Source organism: Physcomitrium patens, chromosome 1 (genome assembly GCF_059467195.1).
Source record: "Physcomitrium patens ecotype Gransden chromosome 1, ASM5946719v1, whole genome shotgun sequence".
In the NCBI taxonomy this organism is placed as follows: domain Eukaryota; kingdom Viridiplantae; phylum Streptophyta; class Bryopsida; order Funariales; family Funariaceae; genus Physcomitrium; species Physcomitrium patens.
The window spans coordinates 28,712,167-28,737,343 of NC_143410.1; the positions used below are offsets into that span (position 1 = coordinate 28,712,167).

The 25,177-nt window shown below is 34.9% G+C and overlaps 3 protein-coding genes across 16 annotated transcripts; 2 read left to right on the top strand and 1 right to left on the bottom strand.

Annotated features, from left to right (window-relative positions):
• Positions 1–416: 416 nt before the first annotated feature.
• Positions 417–5,961, bottom strand: LOC112281713 (uncharacterized). Of its 4 annotated transcripts, XM_073538648.2 has the most exons (7): positions 5,832–5,928; positions 2,739–2,932; positions 2,368–2,506; positions 2,006–2,236; positions 1,512–1,625; positions 1,295–1,351; positions 417–1,088 (listed from the first exon to the last, which is right to left on the bottom strand). In XM_073538648.2, exons 2-7 carry the CDS (start codon positions 2,903–2,905, stop codon positions 738–740), a joined length of 1,059 nt encoding a protein of 352 aa, XP_073394749.1. In that variant the 5' UTR covers positions 2,906–2,932; positions 5,832–5,928; the 3' UTR covers positions 417–737. The 4 variants fall into 4 exon arrangements, with proteins under 4 accessions (XP_073394749.1, XP_073394750.1, XP_073394753.1 ...); XM_073538649.2 differs by lacking the exon at positions 2,739–2,932 and having other exon boundaries at positions 5,832–5,961; XM_073538652.2 differs by lacking the exons at positions 2,739–2,932; positions 5,832–5,928 and adding an exon at positions 2,933–3,519.
• On the top strand, positions 4,680–8,705 carry LOC112288977 (uncharacterized). Of its 11 annotated transcripts, none has more exons than XR_016506213.1 (8): positions 4,680–4,890; positions 5,203–5,230; positions 5,546–5,617; positions 5,766–5,974; positions 6,184–6,371; positions 6,657–6,804; positions 7,334–7,439; positions 7,664–8,344. XR_016506213.1 is itself a non-coding variant. In XM_090255567.1 (4 exons), exons 1-4 carry the CDS (start codon positions 6,469–6,471, stop codon positions 8,594–8,596), a joined length of 441 nt encoding a protein of 146 aa, XP_090111693.1. In that variant the 5' UTR covers positions 6,309–6,468; the 3' UTR covers positions 8,597–8,705. The 11 variants fall into 11 exon arrangements, 6 of the variants coding, with proteins under 6 accessions (XP_090111693.1, XP_090111687.1, XP_090111707.1 ...); XR_016506218.1 differs by having other exon boundaries at positions 5,793–5,974; XR_016506212.1 differs by lacking the exon at positions 4,680–4,890 and having other exon boundaries at positions 4,963–5,230.
• Positions 8,706–21,536: 12,831 nt separating this feature from the next.
• Positions 21,537–24,706, top strand: LOC112278760 (vacuolar protein-sorting-associated protein 37 homolog 2). The gene is made up of 7 exons (XM_024512491.3): positions 21,537–21,676; positions 22,484–22,819; positions 23,168–23,255; positions 23,590–23,629; positions 23,767–23,813; positions 24,039–24,159; positions 24,276–24,706. The coding sequence occupies exons 1-7, from the start codon at positions 21,657–21,659 to the stop codon at positions 24,443–24,445; spliced, it is 822 nt and encodes a 273-aa protein (XP_024368259.1). The 5' UTR covers positions 21,537–21,656; the 3' UTR covers positions 24,446–24,706.
• Positions 24,707–25,177: the final 471 nt, after the last annotated feature.

Sequence of the window (25,177 nt, forward strand, 5' to 3'; positions counted from 1 at the left end):
ATTATATTTTCACAAGTAGTTCTTTAAATAAAATTAATTAAAATTTTGCATATTATCCATGACAATGATACAAGTTTAGATATTCCATTTTGTAGCTAAAAGTTTTATTGTGTATTTTATTTCTTTTTTTTCCAAAATTATTTTAAAAAATATTTTTTGGCTTGTAAACATACCTTTCAAAAAATGTTTCATTTGAATCACACTTTTTGTAACAACGACACTATCTATCTATCTATATATCTATATTATTTTTGTATTCACTATTGTTGTGTTGTATAATAATAGGGACTTATAAGCCCCTACTTTTTTTAAAACATTAATTTTGTATTCACTGTTATTTTAAAAAGGTTTTGTATACAATTCATTGAAGGAAATTTCATGATAATAATAGGTATAAAATATAGTAACTTTTTCAATTCTTTAAATCATTTATTATATTCTTTTTGACATACCATTACTAGCATACACAAGGCAGGACATTCAGTTTATCACAATCAAGGTTATCTTTGATGAAATTGTAACAAATAAATATGCATTTCTGTTTACCTATTTATTTAAATACATGTCATGTTTGGTAAATTACTATATACAAATGATTTCCAACATATGTACACCTACAATCATACCCTTCTTCATTCATCCATCCATCCATTCATCCATCCATCCATCCATCCATCCATCCATCCATCCATCTATCAAAGTGCAAAATTGATCACAAATTTATGGATGTAAAAACATTAGTCCACCCCCAAATTTAGTTGGCCAGGCAGATGTTGAGGATGGCATTCAATGTTTTGGGTTTTGTTCAAACAAATCCCAAAATATTCAGCAATTTGGGTCGGAGTATAACTGGGCTCATCATCTGTTTTTTTGAAGCTCTCAATCAAAGGGGCCAGTGACTTCTCATATTCTGCTGTGCTAATATTGAAGCTTTGGCCGTGCATACTTTTCCGTTCATATGTGCAAATATTGAGATTTGTTTCATCAAGCTCTATTTGTGTTTGCATTTGCTCATGACTTTCACATTTTATATCTTCATTTGTTGATAAAACAGTGGATTGTAAATTCTTGGCTAGCTCTTTTTCATCCTACACATTGTCAATCAGTTTTGTCCACCATTTTATCCATCCATTGCAAATACATCTGATAATACTTTATTTTTACTTTTTTTCGTTTTAACTTATCCCATCTTTTCGTATTTTAAAGAAGTTTTTAGATTGGTGTTTTTTATTTCATTTTGTTTTATTTTATTTTATTTTTTATCAATGTTGTAAGTGAGTTTGGGAAAGTTAACTTGTAATGATTTTGACCATTGACGTCTTTCCAAAAGACTTCTGCTTTCTTCATCCCTCTGAATTCAGAATTTGAAGCAATTTAGTGTGAGGTGTTTTTAATGGTTTTTTTTTTTTTTTTTTTTTTTTTTTCCACAAATATTGTTCATATGGGTTCTATATTTTAGATTATTTGATGATCAATGTTAAATTAAAACAATTTAAATCAAAGCACAACACCTGCTTTGCTAGCTCATATTCAACTCTTCCTTCAAGTTGGTTGTAATGGAGTTCAATGGATGCTACAAGCCAATCAAGTCCAACTTGTAGCTCCTTGTCAATTAGACATCCACTCTAGAATGTGCACAAGCCAATCAACAAAATAAACCATACATCAATATTCCAAAATTTGAAAAATTCATAGCAATGTAAGTATTATTTAGAAGAAGAATATTAAATAATAATCATTAAACTAACCATCCTAAAATCATACATTTTGCATATTATATTTTGGAACTTAAAAGATTTAACATTTTGAAGCCTTGTTCATGTATACATATATTGGTGTAAATCAATTAATACTTCTCATTGTGATTTATTAGCAAACATTTTTTTTATTATTGAAATTAGATATTGTTATGATGATGATGATGATGATGATGATGATTATTATTATTATTTCCTTCAATGCATATGAATTAATGCTTGAATCATAAGAGGCATATTTGGTATACTTGCAACCGGCAATCACAATAGATGAATGCATGTTCACTAGCATTGAAAGGACCAAGGGCACCCTTGAGATCATCATATTTCAAAGCCTTGCTTTCATTCAATTTGTTGGCCACAATGAGAAGTGGTTTCCCAACTAGATACGGATGCTCCATAACCGCCTTTAATTCCACGGATGCCTCCCAAATTCGACTCTCATCTGCTCCATCCACAACAAATATTACACCAAAAGCCTGCATCATCAGAAATCAATGTGGAGATGAATGAATTATCACCGTCAAATGAATCAAAAATTGGTTCTTAATTAGATAAAACTTTGTAACAAATGACTATGAAGTTATTTCATGAATTAAAGGAAGCTTACTTCTGCATAATAGTGAGGCCAAATTCCACGAAAGCTTTTTCGTCCACCCAAATCATACACCATTGTGCGGAATTTGTGAGTTTTCCATACTTTTCCATCAAATCCCCATGTTGAAAAGTGATCCTTTCTTTCTTCTTTCCTGTATGTTTTCAATGTAATTGACAATATTACAAATCAAATGTAGCTTACAACTCAACATGAGTTTTCCAAGTGATTTATACTTTTAATATTTTCAAAGTGTCCAATTAACATTAGTAACATTGTTATGTAAATTAGAGCATCATAACAACACCTGTTTTTTTTAATAAAAAAAACGCATGAATGAGGGATTATTTAAATTAATTCCAGTGACTTGAAATTGAGGTGGATACCTAATTGTGGAAAGAAGAGTTGATTTTCCAGCATTGTTGAGTCCAAGTAATAATATGACGATATCATTATGGCACCAACAAGAGTGAAAGATTTCAAATAAACAATCAAAACAACATTGTGAACAACTTGTAGAATGAGCACATGTTCTATCATTTTGTTCTTGCATCAATGATGATTAATAAATATGGGGTACCTTGATGTTTTGTATCACAAAAACTTCATCATTTGTCACACATAAAGATACATTCATCTAGTATGAATTTGAATTCTAAAGTTCTATTTTAAATTAGATGAAGCTCATAATATCTAATAATATTCATTATAACAAAATTTTGTTTTTGAAAACATAGTTTGTGCTAATCATAAATAAGTTATGTAATTATTATGCTGTTTCTTAATCCTCAAAATGTACACAATCTATTTTTATTGTCCAAATACATTACAATATAATTGGAATATAACCAAAAACAAACTTAATTGATAACCGATTAACAATGGTTTTACTGAATGCGTTTGTGAGTATTGTAAAATATAAGTAAATAAATAAATACTGTTAAAGATACTTCAGTCATATGGATTGAAATGGATAGCTAAATGTTGCATCAACTTAAATAATTTTCAAACATGAGGCAATTCGGCATTATGGGTTCTTGAACTGATAACATTAAGAGTATTTTCTTGAGGCAAATCATATTGCAAGGAAAATTGAATTGAAATAAGTAATAGTATCCATTGATTTGTTATTTTTACTTTAAATCAAAAAATATATATATATATATATATATATATATATATATTCTAACTATCCAAATGTGTTTAGAAATAAGCTATTACTGTCAATTAATACTTAAACTCAAGATTTCTCAGCAGAAGAATTACTTCACGTATGCTTCTTTTCTTCGTGCACTTAATCTATTTAAATTTTAAAACGATTTTTTTTTTAATTTTAGAACTAAAAAATGAATTAGCATGTTATTTTTAATTATTTATAAGAGTGAGACTTGCGGAAATTTATGGAAGAGTGGAACAATATTATATGACAGTCTGGGGCGTTGCTTCCAGAAATATGGTATAAAATGCAAGTCATTTAGAATTAAAAAAATAAAAAAAATAAACCAAGTTTTGACATATTTCTATTACAAATAAAATAAAATAAAATACCAGAGTATTTCTCAATCGTTATCAATACTCTTTTAACACTTTTTAGATGGTTAACCTTTTGTTTGTTTATGGAATTACAATGTTTACTTGCTTTATTTCTTTAATGTTTTGAAGTTCTTTCAATTCAAAATTGTTAACTGAGAATTCAAACGAAATTTTATAAATACTTGAAAAAAATCGTAAATAATTATTTATTTATAAATATATCTCTTATTATGTTTCAGGTATTACCACTGAAATTTTGCAATTATCATGCATTGCCAATCCTACACATGCTACTCATTTATAAAATCAGTTGCATTTTATTTTATTTTTTTTAATTATATTCATTAACATATAAAATACTATAAGGTTGTACTTTTTTCACACTGTCAAGTAGTTTAGATAAGGTTAAACATAAACTCAAATTACACCCTCTATATTTCCATAGTTTTTATGAAGTTGATGAATGCAATGATTCCAAAATTCTATACAATGGTTTCAACATTATATAAAGCTTTTGAACTTTAAAATTCAAATAATTTCATTATCAATGTTGGTAATTTTTAATTGATATAAAAAAATAATAATAATAATAAATAAAATTACATAATCATGTAATGAATGCATAAACATGTAGTTGAATAATTTTTATGAAGAGAATAAATTTGTTCTAAATACCACTTTATTTTATAATATTCTTTATTGATACTTTAAAATTTTAATTTATTGAAATTATTATTTTGATATCTAAGAATTAAAACTTTTCAACTTTTGCATTTTCTTGAATAAATTTTGCATGGTTGAAACTACATGAACATCAATATCTACTTATAAAGTAAAATGATGATAGTAAATATTTAAACATAATAATTGAACCAAAAGATTGTAGATGATAATACTCAAATACACAAATTTTCTTTTTTGTGGATTCTAACATATTTGAGACCTATTTTTTTGAAGAATGTCTTAAATCTTTTATAAAGATGATCCATCAACAACTCTATGATGGTGACGACTATTCCAAACTATTACAATAAAAGTTTCAGATTATATAAAATTTCCAACAATTTTTATTCTTATATTCTTTTCCTTCAAAATGCTAAATTCTTTATATATTACTCATCTACTAACTTTCCCTTACTATTGAGATGAATTGATATTAATTTATGATGTCAACATCAAATTCTACAACACCTCATTAGAATACACATTTTAAATAAGGGAAATAATAAATAGACCCATGCTTTTATTAAATAGATCCATCTTTTGATGAAGAATATGGTAATCATGATAAATATGGTTTGTTTTTATTGGTTGCAGATCCAATAGTGGAGAAATGAATCAAGAGGTTATTTGTTTATTTATTTTCATGTTGGTTAGAATGGGTCTTTTTTACTTACTCATTTCACTTCAATAAATATTTAACCTATATTCCTTAACAAAATTTCATTGTCTTTTTCAAGATATTCCATCACAAACTTCTCCAATAAAACACACAACTTGTTTTTTCCGATGAAGCACACTTCGTGTTTCAAAGGACCCATCTTTTGACTAGAAACTTTCACTTTGAACAAATGAGTTTGAATGGAAGACTTTAGAGCATCTCAGCAAGGCACCCAACAAATCCTAAACCCTGAATTAGCATCATTTTTTCCAAATTTAGGGCTTGGAGCTCACAGCGCGAGGGCGTGGCCCCGATGAACGAGCGGGAGGAGAAGAATCAACTCCCGAAGTGGTGAAAACGACAATCCCGACACGAGACGACGAGAGGAATTGAATGTGCAAACAACAATCTCAACATCTTAAAAAAAAACAACAACAACAATAATAATAATAAATGACGATAATATGCTTCTTCATCTGCTTGTCATGAATCCTGACAGACTGGTGAGAGAAGGTGGCTATGGCAGAGGGATGATGGAAAACCGCAAGCCAAGGAAGGAACTCACAAGAGTCTCACGGCGGGAGTTGCAGCTGGCAAGGCATGCATTGGGACTGGCGCCGCGCAATTGTCTTGGACCAAAGCAGAAAGTCAGAGATGGAATAGTATCGTGGCCACAAAGGATAGCTTCGGAAAAGCACGAGGAGGAGGGTAGGGCAAAGTGACGAGGATGGGGATGGGAATGGAGGGATCTATTTCTATCCCCACCACACCCCAACCAATCTCCGCAATCCGTTTCTTCCACACACCCAGTTTGTTCCTACACTCTTGTCGCATCTGTGTTTTTCTTATTTTCCTCTTACTTTAATCGTTGGGCGAGTAAAGTTTCTGGGTTTTTGTTTTTGTTTTGTTTCTAAAAGCCGGCTGCCAGTGAAGAGCCCCTGGTCTAAGAGAGCTTGTCTTATCGCTTCCTGACTTCTGCCCAGTCTTCGGGGAATTGCGGATTTATCGACATTTGCCACGAGTTTCCCCACGTACGCGTGGTTTCAGAATCGTTGTCGCCGCTGCTGCCGCTTTCTTCCCCACCTCGCCCGCTTCCTCGCTTCAGGTTTCGCATGACTGCGCTGCCTTGTGCTTTCTTGTTTAGTTTCTTATGACAGCTCTCTGTTGATTCTTTCTGAGTTCGATGCGCTTTGTGATTACATATGGTGCGTGGCAGCGCGTCTCTGGCTGTGAGGATTTTGATGGAATGAGAGCAGATTTTTTATTTTAATTTTTATTTTCTCGATCGTGATGAACCAGCGGTCATGAGTTTTGGTGCATAGTGCAGTGCGGGTGGTAAGTCGGATTAAGGGGGTTAGCACTGATCTACCTGTGAGGTGGCGGGTTGCAGGGCACGGTGCGAATGTCGTTAGACGGAGAGAAGATGTTGAGTAAGTCTCAGACCATTAAGCTTGTAAGCGCGGAGGGGTTTGAGTTTATCATCGATCGAAAGGCTGCTGTAGTATCTAATACTTTGAGGAACATGCTCTCATCAAGCGGTTTGTGCATCTGCTCCTCGCTCTCAACCTTGGTTTTTGTTTTTTGTTTTTTGTTTTTTTTGTTTTTTTTTGTTTTTTTTTTTGGTTTTTTTCAAGTTTTGGCCCTGTTTCCGTCCCATGTGTGATGAATTCTGAGTTTGGGTGTTTGTGCTTCTCCTTTCTATACTTTTCTTGTTCTTGCAATTTTTTTTGAACCGTACTTGGTATGGTTCTAAGTATCTTCGGAGTAACATCAATGTACTGCCATCGCATAGTTTAATCGCCACTTGGTTCATATCATCCCATTGTGTGCGTGTGAAGCCTTCCAGTTTGGAGAAGTTAGGGTGTCATCCCTTAATGATGCCACTACCAGAATTTTAGGACTTATCTCTTGTTTAGAACGAGGTTTTGCCATTTTGCTGTTGTAAATGAAGGGCTGTTAGATGGTTGTGACTGGGTTCAGGGGGCGAGTCGTCATCACTAGTATTTATACTTTTACAGAAAAGATTTTCAGTAAGTTTTGAGCAAATTAATTGGAGTTCTGACACAGGGAACTTCACGGAAACGGAGTTGGGAGAAGTGAAGTTTCCGGAAATCAGTACACCCATTTTGGAGAAGGTGTGCCAGTACTTTTACTGGTCCTTGCAATTTTCTAGGTGAGAAACCACCTGTCATTCCATGTGTTGCGACATTCTTAGTTTGGCGCTTTACCCTTGTTGTAGGACTTAGGGTGTTTCAGCCCAAAACCTGAATCGTGTGTGTGGATCGGACATGATGTTCCATGTCTGTTTTGGCATAGAATTGAGGTGATACCACTGAAGTAGACAAGTTACCAAGACAACCGTGTGGCTTTGTAGTCACGTTTGTCTCTGCCTGGCAGTGGAAAGGAGACGGAATTTCATATTGAGCCTGAGATAACACTGGATCTGATGATGGCGGCAAATTATCTTCACACCTGAGACCTGCTTCCGCTCTCCCACTCTACCCTTGACTTGTGAATACAGATGTGTCGGGGTTGGATTTAAGGACGAGTTCTGTAGCTAGCCATTGTAATGAATTGATTTTTTTTTTTTCTTTTTTTTTCTTTTTTGGCTAGGCTGCGAATCGAAAGCTTTTAGAGCTTGGTGACTTGGGCATGGTCCAGCGAACCAGTAGATTCACTGTATGCTTTTGATCGATTATTTCCCCCTCGTTCCGTTGCAGCGCCACGTCAAGGGATGTGACTGAATGGCTGCATTCTTGTTCTTGAATACCGAGAGGTCGTATTCAAGATTGGTTTGTAGGTGTAGTCTGGGTGCAAGCTGTGTCGTCACATCATTGCTCTCATTTTGTTCTTCAAACTTAATCACTACACAGTGCAGTATACATATCACGCAGTACTGTCATCGTCTGCAAGGTGAGCAAGGTAAGTGAGATAGGCCAATGTATTGTGCGTAAGCTTAGGAACTGAGCTTGTTCCGTAGGTTAGTGGAAGCTCTAGGTGTTAACCCTCAGCACTTGACATCACTTCCAGATAATGGTGTGAGCTAATTTTAGTAATACATGCAATGACATTTGTTTATGCTCTGCAGCTATACTAGTTTCCCCAGCTGTATTTGATGACGTAGACAAAACTGCTGTCATATCCAGGTTTGATGCACTGCAAACGTCGATGATAATGAATGCTGTTTCACAGAAGTCCATTTACACAAATGTCAGAGAGCAACATAGTTGCCTGGCTTCTAAGACGCAAAGAGCTAAGGATTTGTCCTCGATGTGGTCAACAACAGTGAATAATTCTCCCAACTCCTTAGTACTGATAGAACATGGATGAGAAAGGTCTATTTTAGATAAGGTCTGTGCATCATGTTGTGTTGGGGATCTGAAGACGTATCATTCAATTGGTTATCACTCATTTATGATCCTATATTTTCACACTCTCATTTCTTCAACAAATTGTTTGGTATTGTTGAAAGCTTTAAATGTAGTTGGTGCTTTCTATAATAATTATTATAGTTAATGGTAAATATTGTAACTATAGTATTTGAAATGTCATGAAGAAAAATTATTAATTTTCTTTTCTTTTTATTTACATGAGATAACTACATTAATATATATATTTTTTAATTTTTGTATATAAGTGTGTGTTTGTGTGTATACATATTATTCCTAGCTAATGTCTCTCCAAACTGTTCTTAACATGTTATTACCATGACTATTTTTGTATATTATTTTTAATTTTCAAAAACTTATGTCTATTTTGTCTTTTGTCTTTTTTTTTGTATTCTTTCTCTGCATTGCATGATTTTGTACATTATTGTTGTTATGTCTTGCCGCCAAAGTATTATGTATTGCTACTAGTTATTAAGCCTTGCCGTCTATTACAGTCTACCACAAATCCTTGTTTGTGTGAAACAAATGAAAATAAAAAATCTCTCCAAATTTTTAACATCTTTGATTTCAAATTCAACTTTATCATTTCATTTGGTTTTACATTTCAAGGTGAAGTTTCTTCGGTCTTTTCTACTTAATTTTATATTTTTTTTATGTACTTATTTATAATGAGTGCTTCAACATTTTCAACTGCTTGTATTATGTTTCCAACAATCACCAATGTATCCCAATATTTTTAATTTTTTCTATTTCTACCATTAGTTGTTTATGAAAATAATTACTTATTATAGATAAAAATAGCAAAAGTAAATTTAATCACAAAACAATTTTTGGATGTAATTTTGTTTAAAGTACTTCTATTTTTCTTTCTACGTATTTGAAAGCACTTCTTTTCCTTCATCATCATCTTGTACTTACATTACAATATAAATATTTGGAAACAAAAGATTCACCTAAGCTTTGAAAGAATCTTAAATCTACGTTTGATCATCAAAAGACCATTTTCCTTCTGTATACATGCTATAATTAGATATATTTACTTGTTTAAGATTTTCTAAATTAAAATGCTTTCAACAATAAAATATATCATATTTTCTCATAACTATGATTGTATGGACAAAGCATCTCTGAAGAAGATATGATTGAAAAAATTCTCTCTACATTTCTTTCCGCATCTATAGTGCTTGTATAACAATATAGGAATATGAAATTTGAGAGTCATCTTGATCTCATGTACTATCTACTTCTTGCGCAGAAATAAATGAGCTACTCTTACATAATGGTTCCAATATCTCATGCACTTAATATCTCAAAATCTAAAAAAGAAAAATTCAAATATGAAAAAAATACTCATAAGCACAAAAGTAATCATAGTTGTGATAATTTCTACCAAAATAGAAAGAATAAATATTCTATTACTAATTACAATAAAAAAATAATAATTAGAGATGTGTTCTTACTATAAATATCGAATAATTAGATATTTAGTGTATATATATATATATATATATATATATATATATATTATATTTCAAAATACTTTGTTAAAATATTCCAAAAAAATAAGAAACTTTGAATTGAGGCTTATGAAGTTCATACTATAGATGTGTCCATGGATTCAATTGATATTGATGATTTAGAGGCTTGTATGAATGACAAAATTTCTGATAATAAGTCAAATAATGTATTCATTGATTTTGTAATAACACATATTATCTTACAAGATAGATGTTTTTTTATTGAAAATTTTTCAACTTAATAAAATAGATATTTGATAACTATAGATGGAACAAATGCATTTTGTTTTCAAGAGGGAATAGTGATGGTAAAATTGCCTGCAAACTCCATCCTAAAATAAAAATATGCAATGTTTGCACCTTCAACACATTAAAGTTTGATCAACCACCAAGATATGCATGCCAATGATTATCACTTTTTTATAGCCAATTTACATAGATGGAAGGTTTTGGTTTTTGCACAAAATTATAAAATTGTTAAAAAAACCTTTGTTGCAACAAATGATTTATATCGGATTATAATTTGATCTCCTATTATATTGAATTTTACATCATCTATTACAAAGAGTCGTGTTTCTTTCTAGCGTTGATGATAATTCAATAATGATCCATATTATTTTGAAAGATAATTCCATATATAATTGAGCATAATTTAAGAGTTGCATAAGTAAATTCTATAGCATTATGTCGTACATGTATACAAGGTAAGATGATTGCTTAACCTTTAATTTAAAAACTTCTATGAGAATTACCACCAATGCTTAAAAAGTTACATGGTGATATTTGTAGTCCTATTAATTCAATATGTGGACCATTTTGTTATTTTTTGATCCTTATTAATGTATCATGCAAAAAATTACATATTTCATTATTATCAATCCAAAACATGGTGTTTGCCAATCTTACATCAATACTTATTTATTTTTGGGCATAATTTTTGATTATTTTATTAAAAAATTGCATATAGATAATATAAAAGAATTTACATCAAAGTCTTTTAAAGACTATTATATTATAATAAGAAATGAGTTGACATATTGTGTTCCACATAAATACGCTCAAAATAGACTTATAGAATTATTTATAAAGCATATATAATTTATTACTCAGCTAATCTTTCTTCAAGCAAATTTACTTGCATCTATAGAGAGTCATGTATTTTGGCATTCTGTAGTATTATTACACCTCCGTCCTTCTCTTCTTGAAATTATTACACCACAAGATCTTATTTCAATTAGTATTCAAAATATTTTTTGCCCAGGGGTATTTAATTGTTCTGCTTGGATTTTAGTACCAAAACCTCAACAATGTATCATTGGAGTTCACTGACAAGAAGACATATATGTTGGTTTTGATTCACTAAGAATTATTCATATTATTGATCCATCAACTAGCACATTATTACATATATGTTTTTAAAATAATTATTTTAAAGAGAATGTATTTCCATCTCTTCAAGGAAGAATATCTAATCAATAAAGAAATATACTACTTATATTTAGAATATAAGAAATATTTAAAATAAATCTTGATTTTAAAACATCTTTAGTTGAAACTAAAATTGTCAAGATTTTGTATTTAAAATGGATTGCAAATGAAACACTTGATGGCTTTGATGATGTGCCTTGGATTACAAGAGTTTTCATTAATAAGGCTTAGAATACGTGTGCTCAGATTGTAATATCGCTAACTAATATATCTTAGATTATAATATCAAAAATTCAAAAAAATTTGTGGACTAAATAAGTAACCATATAAGAAGAAGGCTATAATATATGACAATTGTGGTATTTTTTTTGTGGAAGTTCCTACTAAACCTAAGGAACCATCAATTAATGATGATATGTTCATAAAAATTATATCTTCATTTAATGCAATAAAAAAACATAAAATTATGAAGAATAAAACTAAGTTGAATACAAATTTATTTGTTCTATATTATCTTACAAGTGACATTTAGGATAGACCATTGTCATGGACATACATTGGAAGATTCTTCAAATATTCTTTTAGAATATTCTTTAAAGATTCTCTAAAGATTCCTTTAGAAGGTTCTAGAAGATTCTTAGAATATTCCCTAAAGATTTTCTTAGAAGGTTCTAGAATATTCTGATAGATTCTAGGAAGTTGCTCGAGAAGTTTCATAATTAGTAGAAGTTGTTGGAGAAGCATCCTAGTTAGCGGAAGTAGCTCAAGAAGCTTCCTATTCAGTAGTATATATAGGAGTCGAGGCTGAAGGGTTCTTCAGTCTCGACAACACATCTCTTGGAGTTCTAGCTCACCTTTCTAGTGTTGTTCTTGTACTCATCTGTTTAATCTAGTTCTGCCACTTCTTCTTGAACTTCTTGTTAGATTTCAAGTCTGTATTTTGTGTCCATGACAGTTTGTCGAGACTACATTTTCACTGATATCAGAGCTAGTTCCTTCTTGTTAGAGAGTGGATTACCCCTCTTCTTGAAGGTGTGCTAGTGTTTTAGAAGTTGCGGATTACCCTCCTCTAAACTGATATCTCTTCTTTCTCAATATTGGAGCCTTATTCTTCTTGGAGAGAGTGGATTACCCCTCATCTTGGAGTCTTAAGGCGTTTTAGAGGTTGTGGAGTACTCTCCTCTGAACCAATATTGTCCTCTTATCAAAACTCTTTTTTCTTCTTTCTGAAGGTTAGCCGAAGGTTAAGACATTAAAATGGCTGAAAGTTTGGAATTCAAACTAGACGCCATCATAAATGCTCTTGCCTCGTTGTCACATAGGACAACAGAGATCGAAGGAGTCATGGTAGGACTCCATAATAATGGAGCATCTGGGATAGCGCCATCTAAAGCATATCAGCCTCAAACTTCTGCGCCAGAAGAAGCAGTTCTACCTCCATTTCAACAAGATCGAGTAGTCTTACAACGAAAGGAGCCTCGAGTTAGTCTTCCGGATAAGTTTGATGGAACTCATTCCAAGTTTCGAGGTTTTGTCAACCAAATCAGGTTGATAACAATTTTACAGCCCGAACGTTATCCGACGGAGGAAGCGTGTGTTGGGCTTGTTGGAACCTTGCTTACAGCACAAGCTCTGTCTTGGTTTACTCCCTTGTTTGAGAAGCGATCTCCAATCCTGAGCAACTTTGAAACGTTCTTGGAGGCGTTTGCAGAAGCATTTGGCGAGCATGATAAAGTTCGATGGGCTACAACAAAGATCCGATCGCTACGACAAGGAACACGCTCTGCATCAGTCTATGCCTCGGATTTCAGACAATTGGCAAGTGACATTAATTGGGGTGAAGAGGCGTTGGTGAGTCAGTTTTATTGGGGCTTGAAGGATGATGTGAAGGACTTGCTATTATCTCTTCCTGATCCTCAAACGCTCAACGAAGCTATTAGCCAAGCTGTAAAGTGTGACAACCGCCTATTCCAGCATCGCCAAGACCAACGTCCAAGACACCAAATGACTCGTTACGACGTGACTATGTCTGCAAATAGCTTAAACTCACATTCGGAGGCAACAGACATGCAAATCGACACGGCGCGTGTCCGATCTCTTACTCCAACAGAGAAGAAACGGCGTATGGAGGAAGGGTTATGTTTGTACTGTGGAGAAGAAGGTCACAAGGTTGGAAATTGCCCAAAGAAGCAAAATTGGCACCCTGTCAAGACTAGACGTGCGATGATTCTGGAAAACGACGACGCCCAGCCACAGTAGGAACCGTGCGGCTGGACAATCTAATATCACGACAACAATTAGGTTCCTCCTTCTCTGTCCAACCTGCCCGTTGTTTTACAATTCCTTTGTTTTTAGGCCCTCAAAAACAAAAAACTTTAGCTTTATTGGATTCGGAGGCATCTACTTGTTTTTTAGATGAAGAGTTTGCTAAACACCACAAGATCCGTTTAGTACAGAAGTCCAAACCTGTTCACGTAGAGGTGATAGATGGACGACCCTTATTGTCAGGCAACGTTACCCACGGATCAGAACCTATAGAAGTGGTGTTTAAGGACCATAGTAGTCACGTTATTTTTAATATTATTAGAACCCCATCAAGCCCTGTTATCCTTGGTCTTTCTTGGTTAGAAGATCATAATCCGTCCATTGATTGGAGGCTACGAAGGATAACATTTCCTGAAAATAATAATAATAAACCTGTTGGTAGAACCTACATGAAGAAATCCATGTTTATTGGAGCGAGAGCGTTCCTAAGATCGTCCAAGGAAGGCGCACCATTTGTCATTTATGCAGCTCCAACTAGCGGCGAGAATATCTCAACATCGAATATACCAGAGCAATATAGGGATTTTGAAGACGTGTTTCAGAAGAAGAACGCCGATATACTGCTGGAACATCGACCATATGATTGCGCCATAGACTTAGAGGAAGGAGCGCAACCACCTTTTGATCCAATATACAACCTATCACAGACGGAGTTGGCAGAATTGCGGAAGTACATCGATGAGAATCTAGCCAAGAATTTTATTCGACATTCAAAGTCGCCAACTGGAGCACCAATCCTATTCGTGAAGAAAAAGGATGGCTCACTGCGGATGTGCGTGGACTACCGAGGACTCAACAAGGTGACCAAGAAAAATCGCTATCCCTTACCTTTGATCTCCGGCCTCTTAGATCAACTTGGACGTGCAAGAATTTTTACAAAGATTGATTTAAGAGGAGCCTACAACCTTGTGCGAATCAAAGAAGGAGATGAATGGAAGACAGCCTTTCGTACAAGGTATGGCCATTTTGAGTACAATGTCATGCCTTTTGGTCTTACCAATGCTCCAACGGTCTTTCAGCATATGATGAACGACATCTTTCGGGAGTACCTCGATGACTTTGTTGTCATCTATCTGGATGATATTTTGATATTTTCCAAGAATGAAGAAGAACATGAGAAGCACGTTTGTTTGGTTCTTGAAAAACTACACGAACGAGGACTCTACGCCAAGTTGGAGAAGTGTCAATTTCACCAGAATGAGATGGAATTTTTGGGCTTCATTGCGACTACAGAGGGCTTGAAGATGGATCCAAAAAAGGTAGAAGCAATTATATCTTGGGAAGTTCCAAAGACGGTTAGAGATGTTCAGTGTTTTCTTGGATTTGCTAACTTCTATCGGATCTTCATCAAGAATTATTCTCAAGTTGCTGCACCACTCACGCGTCTAACAAGCAAAGACAAGCTCGAATGGGGATCACAAGCAGCAAAAGCATTTCAAGATCTCAAGATGGCATTCACTACGGCTCCAATCTTGGTACACCCTGACTTTACAAAGGCTTTCTATTTAGAGACCGATGCTTCAGATTTTGCTTTGGGAGCTGTGCTTTCACAGATGGGCATAGACAAGAAGCTTCACCCAGTTGCGTTCTATTCACAAAAGTTCTCTGCTGTTGAGATCAACTACGAGATCCACGACAAAGAGCTGCTTGCTATAGTGGATGCCTTCCAAGAGTGGCGTCACTTCCTCGAAGGAGCTGCACGTCCAGTGACTGTTTATACGGACCACAAGAATTTGGAGTACTTCATGACAGCTCGAATTTTGAATCGTCGTCAAGCTCGATGGAATATGTTTCTATCACGATTTGACTTTATTATCACCTACTGCCCTGGAAAACAGCAAGTATTATCTGACGCATTATCGAGGAGATCGTATCTTGCGCCAAAGGTTAAAAAAGCAGCGTTTGATCAACAATGTACAACATTGTTGAAACCAGAAAAATTCAGGATTTTTGCTACTGTTGCAACTATCGATGACGGCTTCCTCAGCGAGGTACGTACTGCGACCATTGAGGATTCTATAGCTCTTGACATCAAACAACGTGTCGATAATGACAAGTTTAAGGTGGAGGGAGATCTTCTGTATTTTGAGGAGCGGTTGTATATCCCAAAAGGACCAACTCGACTCCGAGTACTTCAATCTCGCCACGACTTTCCAGCTGCGGGACATTTTGGATTCAACAAGACTTTGGAGCTCATTTCACGAGATTTTTGGTGGCCTCAAATGTGGAAGGATGTGAAGGAATTTGTCCTTTCTTGTGATGTTTGTTCAAGATCCAAGATCCCTTGACATCGTCCGTATGGACTTCTCCAGCCATTGCCTATTCCGCACCGACCATGGTCTTCAGTTTCTATGGACTTCATTACGGACCTACCGCCATCGAATTCATTTGACAGCATCTTTGTTGTGGTGGATCGATTTACAAAGATGGCGCATTTCGTGCCTTGCAAGAAAACATCGTCAAGTGAAGACACCGCAAGACTCTTTCTTGATAACATATATCGTTATCATGGCCTACCAGATGATATCGTGTCGGATCGAGGTACTCAGTTTGTATCCAAGTTTTGGAGGTCCCTCTTTGAGATATTGAAGGTGGATATTAAGCTCTCTTCGGCTTTTCATCCTCAAACTGACGGTCAAATGGAGCGGGTGAATCAAGTTTTGGAGCAGTATTTACGATGCACCATCAACTATCAACAAGATGATTGGACTGCATATCTACCGCTTGCTGAGTTCGCATACAACAACACTCTTCATGCGTCAACTCAACAAACACCATTCTTCTCCAACTACGAATACCACCCCAAGCTCGATTTATTGAGTTCTTCAGCAAATAACAACCCAACAGCTGAAGGATTTGTGAAGCAACTATCGGAGCTTCAAGCGACGTTGAAGCTTCAATTGCAATCTGCCCAAGAGAGTTACAAGGCATCTGCAGATAAATATCGAAATGAGGTGCCTACTTTTAAAGTTGGAAGTAAAGTATGGCTTCTTCGACGGAATATCAAGACCAAGCGGCCATGTGACAAATTGGACTATCGAAGATTAGGGCCATTTGTTATCGAGAAGCAGATCAATCCGGTGGCATATCGTCTGGAGTTACCAGCTACTATGAAGGTACATCCAGTCTTTCACGTGTCTTTGTTGGAACCTTATCGAGAGTCAGCTTTTCCCCAAAGAGTACAAAGTTCGCCACCAAGTATCGAAATTGAAAACCATGAGGAATACGAGGTAGAAAAGGTACTAGATTCACAGCGTAATAGGAGAAAATTGGAGTATTTAGTGCATTGGAGTGGATACGACATCAATGAACGAACGTGGGAGCATGCTGAAAATCTTGCCAATGCACCAAAAAAGGTACAAGAATTGTATCAACGATATCCTCATAAACCTAAGCCGATTCAACGATAGCTTCTTGCTGAAGCTTGCTCATCAAGTAGCATAAAAAGGGGGGAGGGCACCTCCAAAATCCATAGTTCGATAGTGTAGAACTTTGTTAGCAACTATAGTTTGCTCTCATCATTTTAGCCTTTAGACATGGATAGTCAAGATACTACACTTGTTATGTCATCTCAAGCGACTAGCTCACGAAGACGACCGCGAGATGAAGAACCGCCTATACCACGACGACGTCGGAGGATACCGAGCAACAGATCGCTAGTAATTGTATTTGAGGTCGAGCCTGCCTACGACGGTCAGCCAGAAGGTGTGTTTGGAGGACAGTTTCACAATGAAGACACAGAAGTCCACGCTTGGTCAGAGGTTGAAGGTGTTGGTCACTACCGTTGGCTCCAAGGACCGATGAATCATTTGCCTCGCGAACAACAATTGGAATTCATAGCGGATGTGATGCGACAGATTTTCATTTTCTTGCGTTGGTATTGACTGATAACAACATTGCTTCTCGGAGACCTCGAAGTTAGAAGAGGAGGTGATGTCATGGACATACATTGGAAGATTCTTCCAATATTCTTCTAGAATATTCTCTAAAGATTCTCTAAAGATTCCTTTAGAAGGTTCTAGAAGATTCTTAGAATATTCCCTAAAGATTCTCTTAGAAGATTCTAGAATATTCTGATAGATTCTAGGAAGTTGCTCGAGAAGTTTCATAATTAGTAGAAGTTGTTGGAGAAGCATCCTAGTTAGCGGAAGTAGCTCAAGAAGCTTCCTATTCAGTAGTATATATAGGAGTCGAGGCTGAAGGGTTCTTCAGTCTCGACAACACATCTCTTGGAGTTCTAGCTCACCTTTCTGGTGTTGTTCTTGTACTCATTTGTTTAATCTAGTTTTGCCACTTCTTCTTGAACTTCTTGTTAGATTTCAAGTCTGTATTTTGTGTCCGTGACAACCATCTATTACAATAGATGAATTATTTGCATGCATGATTGTAGAAGCTCTTTTTTGTAAGGAAGATAATCTTAAACCTTGAACCATTGAAGAAGCAATGTATTACTTTGACTAGTTAAAATAGAAAATTACAATTGAAGATAAATATATGTCTTTGCGTAAGAAAAAGTCTTTGGTCTAATTGTGGATACTCTTACATTTCGCCTTGTAGGATATAAGATAGTAGTAATATGCAAGCAAGATGCTAAAGATCAAATAATTCACTATAAAGCTCATCTTGGTGTCCAAGGATTTATCCAATAATTTGGCATTGATTATGAATCCACATATTTTTCAATCATGGATTCAATTACATTTGGATATGTTATTAGAATGGCACTTCATGGCACCTTTCTAATATATTTAATGGATGTAGTAATTACATATTTTTATGGTTTTCTTGATACAAATATTTATATAAAATTTCTACTTGGTTTGGAAATAAAAACTCCAAATGTACTTGGTCTAAGACAATATTGTGGTATTAAATTATGCAAGGCCTTGGATAGTCTAAAATAATGTGGATGCATGTGATATCATCTTTTCTATGATAGTTTAATTAAAAACAAGTTTGTAAGTAATCCACTAATTCATTGTTTGTTTATCAAACAAGATAAAATTAGTTTTGTAATAATTTCTATTTATGTTGATGATCTAAACCTAATAGATATTAGATTTACATATATTGCATCTACAAAATTATTCATCTATGAGTTTGAAATAAAAATTCTAGAAAAAATAACTTTCTACATTAGTCTTCAAATTATGCATCTCACAAATAGTAGCGTTCTTCTCTACCAATTAATATATATAAGGCAAATCTTATAGAGATTCAATATAATTGATGCTTATCTATTGTCAACACCAATAGTTGGACGTGGTCATAATGGTGATGATCCATACCATCCCTGTGAGGAGGAAGAAGAGAAAATATTGAGAGATCAGTATCTATATCTTATAGCAGTTGGAGCACTTTTATATTTAATTACATCTACAAGATCAAATATTACATTTGTAATTAGTATCCTTCCAAGAATTAGTACATGTCTAACACTATGATATTAAAATGACATCAAAAATTTATTATATTATTTAAAATGTACTAAAGACTTGAGGTTATATTATAAACTATCTGCATATCCAAAATTGGTTGGATATTATGATACAGGATATAAATATGATATTGTAACAACTAAATTTCAAACAAGCTATGTATTTTTAAGACATGGAGCTGTGACATCATAGAAATTAGTGAAACAAACTATAATTGCAACTTCATCCAACTATACAAAAATTATTGCTTTACATGAAGCATATTGGAAATGTATTTGATAGCGATCAATTGATAAATCCATTTAGACAACTTGTGGACTTTTATATTATGATTCTCTAACTATCTTTTATGAAGATAATAGTGCTTGTATTGCACACATGCAAGTTGATTTCATTAAACGCAATAAGACAAAGCATATTAATCCAAAGTATTTTAGTTGTCTCTATGACTTGGTTACTAATCAAGCACTTAAGATCAAGAAAATTGAATCTGCAAATAATCTTGCTAGTTACCTCACTAAAGTTCTTTCTTTGTGCAACTATTCTCAACTTAGTAATAGCATTGGTATGTGACAACTTACTTTTTTTGAGCAAGAAAGTTAATGAATTCTTTAAATAAATAAAAAAATGATGTTATATTTTATTTTCTTCACTTATAATTTTATCCTTGAATACAATAAGTTTTTTCTAGATAATGTTTTAATGAGGTAGCAAGCATTGATCTTACAAGATTACAAAAAAGTATAGATCATAATTCTATGCAAATTTTATGTTATATAAATATTATGACAAGTGAAAAAGAGTGTTGATAGCATTAAATGTTGCCAACGCTCTCTATAATATTTATTATAGTTTATAATAAATATTATAATTATATTGTTTGAAATATAGTAGAGAGAAACTGTTTATCTTCTCTCTTTCTCTTTATATATATATATAAGACAACTACATCAATATACTTTTGTTTTTTGTATGTGTGTGTGTACATAAAGATAAATCATCTTAGCACCATGCTTACTTTGGTATTAGTTCGAGTATTTCTATTTACATTCTTACTCTAGAGGCAATGCTTATTGTTGGTTGTTATTATTATTATTATTATTAGTGTTATTATGATTAAATAACTTATATTTAGTGATAACTTGGCAAATAATTTGAAAGTAAAATTTTAAAAGTTGAATAATAATAAATATAAAAATAGAAGATCTAATATCATTTTTTAAAAAGTAACATATAAGTGACTTCCAAAATTATAATCCTAATTTTAATGTGTATACCCAAATGTATTGCAATAAGACATAATGGTCTAAAAATATATATATTTTTTATTGGTTTTCTAATGAAAGAAATTGAGCTTATTTTTTTTTTCTAAAATATATTCAAAAAAGGAGATACAAATTTTAACTACTCCTAATTGTAGAATGTTTCTTTGACAATACTTGTTTAGAAAATAAATATTATTAAATGCAATATCCATCAAAGTGTTTGATGCTTATTGAAAAAATTAATATTGTGATTATAATTTGATATTCTACTTCAAAGCATTTTAAAATTTTATGTTTTAAATTGTGATGTGAATCTTCAAAAGTATATCTTTTAGCTCAATTATTACATGTATTGAATAGGCATACAATTGGACAATGTACTTTTGAAGTTTTCATCTAAATTAACAAAAATAAAATGTCCTTTTTGTATCACGACATTTATAGTAGTAATATCACATACATACATACACATACACATATCTATATATGTATATATTGGCACAAATACAAAAGAATTCCATTGGAAGGGAACCATAATGTTGGCCTATATCACATATATTTTTAAGATTAGTTTTGATTGCAAAAACCTAATCATAGAAAAAAATACATTTTCCAGGAGATTGTAAAGAGCGCAGAGGACAAAAGAAGCATTCATGTCAAAAACGCCAAAAAAGGAATCTCCATGCCAACAATGATAAAATGACCATTAGATAACCATTCCCTCAGAATGCCTTGGGAACGAAGCCAAAGGGTATTCTCCGGGTATAAATGGGCAGAGATGCAACAGGATACAAACCATGACGTCATCAGGGTGTATATACGAGGGGTGGTCCGGGCACGGATATTAGGGCAAAGGGGGGGGGGGGGGTATCCGAGCAGGGAGGGCGAGAGCCTCCAGCACTCGCAGTGTCAGCTCTCTTGCTCCATCGCTTGCTTTGCCTGCTTCGATCGATTGATCACGTCTCTCGCTCTGTTTTTCGTCTGTTCGATCGGAGTATTCCACTCGCACCGCCCAACTATTTTTCACTATGTTCACCTCCTTCATGAGGTACGTTTATTGCCCTTCTTTCTTAGCCCAATTGGGGTTGCAAATAGTCTCGTGGACTGCTAGAACGGAGGGGGAGAGCTTGTGGTGTGTGAGACAAGCGATCGGGATTCTGGTTTTGCAGTTTCGGGAGAGGATTTCGTTTTTTCTTTTCTTTTCTTTTCTTTTCTTTCCTTTGTAATATTTCTCTATTTCGCATGAATTCAAAGGTAGCTTACTTGGTTGTAGATGTTCATGGTGGTGGAAACTAGGGGTTCCATGGGTCGGAAGCGTTGGATTTGTATTCTATCGTATTTTTCCACTCGAGGGCGATGCGTGCGTCGCTTGAATTACAGATCGGTGTAGTTTGTGTGTATGTTTTTTTTTGTGTTTTTTTTTAAATCTCCCGCTACATATCCTTGAAGCATCAATAATTAGCTGGAGGCATATTGCGGGGACCTCAGAAAAGTGGTCTTCGAACACCTAGAAGCTCAGTTTTTGTAGGATTTTGTTGAGGAATTGTCACATCCTGGGATGTTTTCAGAGAGTAGGGTTAGGATTTTGTTCAGTAGCATGGCTTACGGGGAAAGCATCTCCTTGTGGCCTAAATGGGGCGCAAGCTCCATTATGATTGAAAGGAGTTTTACAGTTGCGGTCCCTTACAGGATTCAGACTGAGTAGGTGTACGTCGACTCATGCTGGCTCCTTGCATGGGATGAACCTCAATTCTGGAAACCTAATACCTGTTTAGCGGCGTTCCCACGTAGACTATGCAAATCATATTTATAATATGCTGGAATTGATTACTCAATTTGCTCAATTAATATGCAGGGGTGGACAGCAACAACAACAGCAACAACAACAAGGACAACCGCCCCCTCCATTACAGAGCTGGTACCCTCCTCCTGTTGTAGGTCCATCTAACACCGGACTGTCACGCGTGCCACCACCTCCAAATTTTGGAGCTCCTCCACCTGGGATAAATCCTCTTGCCTGGCAACCCATCTCTGATGCACGTCCAGCTTCATCTATCTATCCATCGAGTACTTTGTCTGGATCCTATTCGAGAGGTTATACACGACCAAATAGTTCGCAGGTCTCGTCTTCGGGGTCATACTCATCAAATTCAGGCGCTTCTAATTCAATGGCAAGCTTGGAAGCTAAGAGGTCAGCTTTTAGTCCACAGGACGGAGCGTGTTTTTGTTAACCAGTGGGCGCTGGTCAAATTCCCCATGACATGTATCGTTCTATGAAGCTAAGGAGGCGATGTAGGGGCGACCTGTATTTTAGGGCAGTAATTGTAGAGGTATTGGTCCCCTTTGGGAGAATCGTTAGGTTGAATTCATTAGTGCAATTGACCTTCAACCACGCCGTTATAATTTTGACTTAGCATCCTGGGGGTAATGATGGTATTTCGTAGGTATCTTAATAGACGAAGGGTGCTGGTGTACTTTTGCAACTTAACCACTAATGATTCTTATTGCAGTTCTGCGTTTGTGCCTTCCTTATGTGCAGTCCTGAAGAGCTGACCAGGTTGCTTAACGATAAAGATGCATATAATGCGTACCTTCACTCACTTGATGATGTGAGGCGGCTGGACACGGTATCTACTTGTATCTATGTCTTAGTTTTCTTCAATAAGGGTGTTCGAGTCTCTGTGACCGTTCCTCGCACATCATGGGAGGGATCATGGAGGATCACATTGCAGATTAGCCTAGTTTTGTTCTTGAGTGTTTTGTTCAACGTACCCTTTTTAGAAAGTCTTGAATCAGTAATTGGTGAAATACTTGGAACCTCGTCCTTGAATTGACAGTTTTGGAGTTCATTTCCTGTTTTAGGACAAGGTCAGCAAGCTCAGTCACATTCAGCTAAGTAGATTTGCATGACAATTTCATTTCATTGCATTGTCAGATTTACTTTTCTGTGGCAATTTGCAGATTAATGCTGAATTGGAGAAGTCAACTATAGATGAATCAAGTGAGTTCAAAGCATTTGTTTGGTTGTCTTACTGTAGAGTCTTGAAAGACCACTCATGGTTTTATGGGCGAACTTGACTTAGTTGTATAGAAATATTCACTGCAAAAAGCTGCGTTCTTACATGCTGCATTGAGCAGGAAACAATTTGATGAAGGAGTCAGAACTTGCTGAATTGAGGACTCAGGTATGATTTTCAATGAGTGTATTCTTGCTTTCCTCAGTCATGCTTGATTGTTCTTTGATATTGTGAACATCATTAGAAATTCACTATTTTTTTATTTTTTATTTTTATTTTTTGTTTTTTTCTCTCTTCTATTTATGCAATTTAATGCAAATTTTGGTGTGCAGTTGAAAGAGCCGGTCATGGAAGGTGTGTGACAGTATCCATGTGTGTGTATGTGTACCACAGTGTATGATCATTAGGAACACAGAGCTGGCTGTTAGTCGAGAAAGATTCGAGGAATTGGAAAAGCGATATAAAGATATACAAGCCAATTGTTCGATACCTGCCCTTCTTCACAAACTTCAAGGTTTGATTCAATTCTAGAACTTTTATTTTTATGAATTGTGATATATGACCTTTTTTCGTCTGAATAAACGACCTTTTACTTCCATCATATTCTAACCAACGGCGTGGGATGTGAAGATGCTACAAATGAAGCCGATGAAGTGTCTGAAAACCTGCATCGTAAATTTCTAGCTGGAGAAATCGAGTTACTCGAGTTTATTCGCGAGTATCGTCAGCTGCGTCTTCTCTACCACAGACGGTCCCTGATCCGCATGTCGGCTCTGTCTTCCATGCCCACTCCAGGGTAGTTTCATTTGTAGCAAAATTTAAACGTATTTATTTAGGTACTAGTTGTACAGTGGATTTGTTAGTCCCACATTAGACAAAGGATGGTGATCCAAGTCTTTTTTCACAACGATTGTGAATCGGGTCCCTATGGATTCTTGGTGGCTATGACGATACCTGTATTTGTGACGTGTAATGTAGGATGTCAGGATAATCTATCAGTTTCTTCAGGCGTGGAATTTTCATGTCGAAATAAACTTTGCTACAGGCAGAGGTTTAGGGAACCTTGAGGGACTGCTTATCTTGTTGTGTGTTTGTTGTTGATGGATTGAGCACGATTTTGAGTGCAGTTTCTGCTGACATTTATCGTCCAGTCAATGGCTCAGTCATGCAGGCATCGGTATCCGTCTCGCAGCAGTTTCTCTCATCGTAATGTTAACTGCTAATCTTGTGTTCAGTTCCTAGGGTTTGCTGTTGTTTCCGTGTTTGTTTTGTGTAACAGTAGTTTTTCCAGTGTCTTAGAATTCAGCCTACTTGAGAGTGCCCTCATGAAACCAACACTCCGTATTGTGGAAAACTTTTCTGGAAATCTGCATCGTGACAACTTTTCCTTGTTTCACATTCTTGAATTTTTTCCAGGCCATTTTCAATTTGTTTGATGTCTCTTAATGTGAAGTGAAGATGTGATGTCTTATTGCGTCATCAATCCTCTAATTTCTTTAAAACGGTATGACCTTCCTGCTTGCACTAACCAA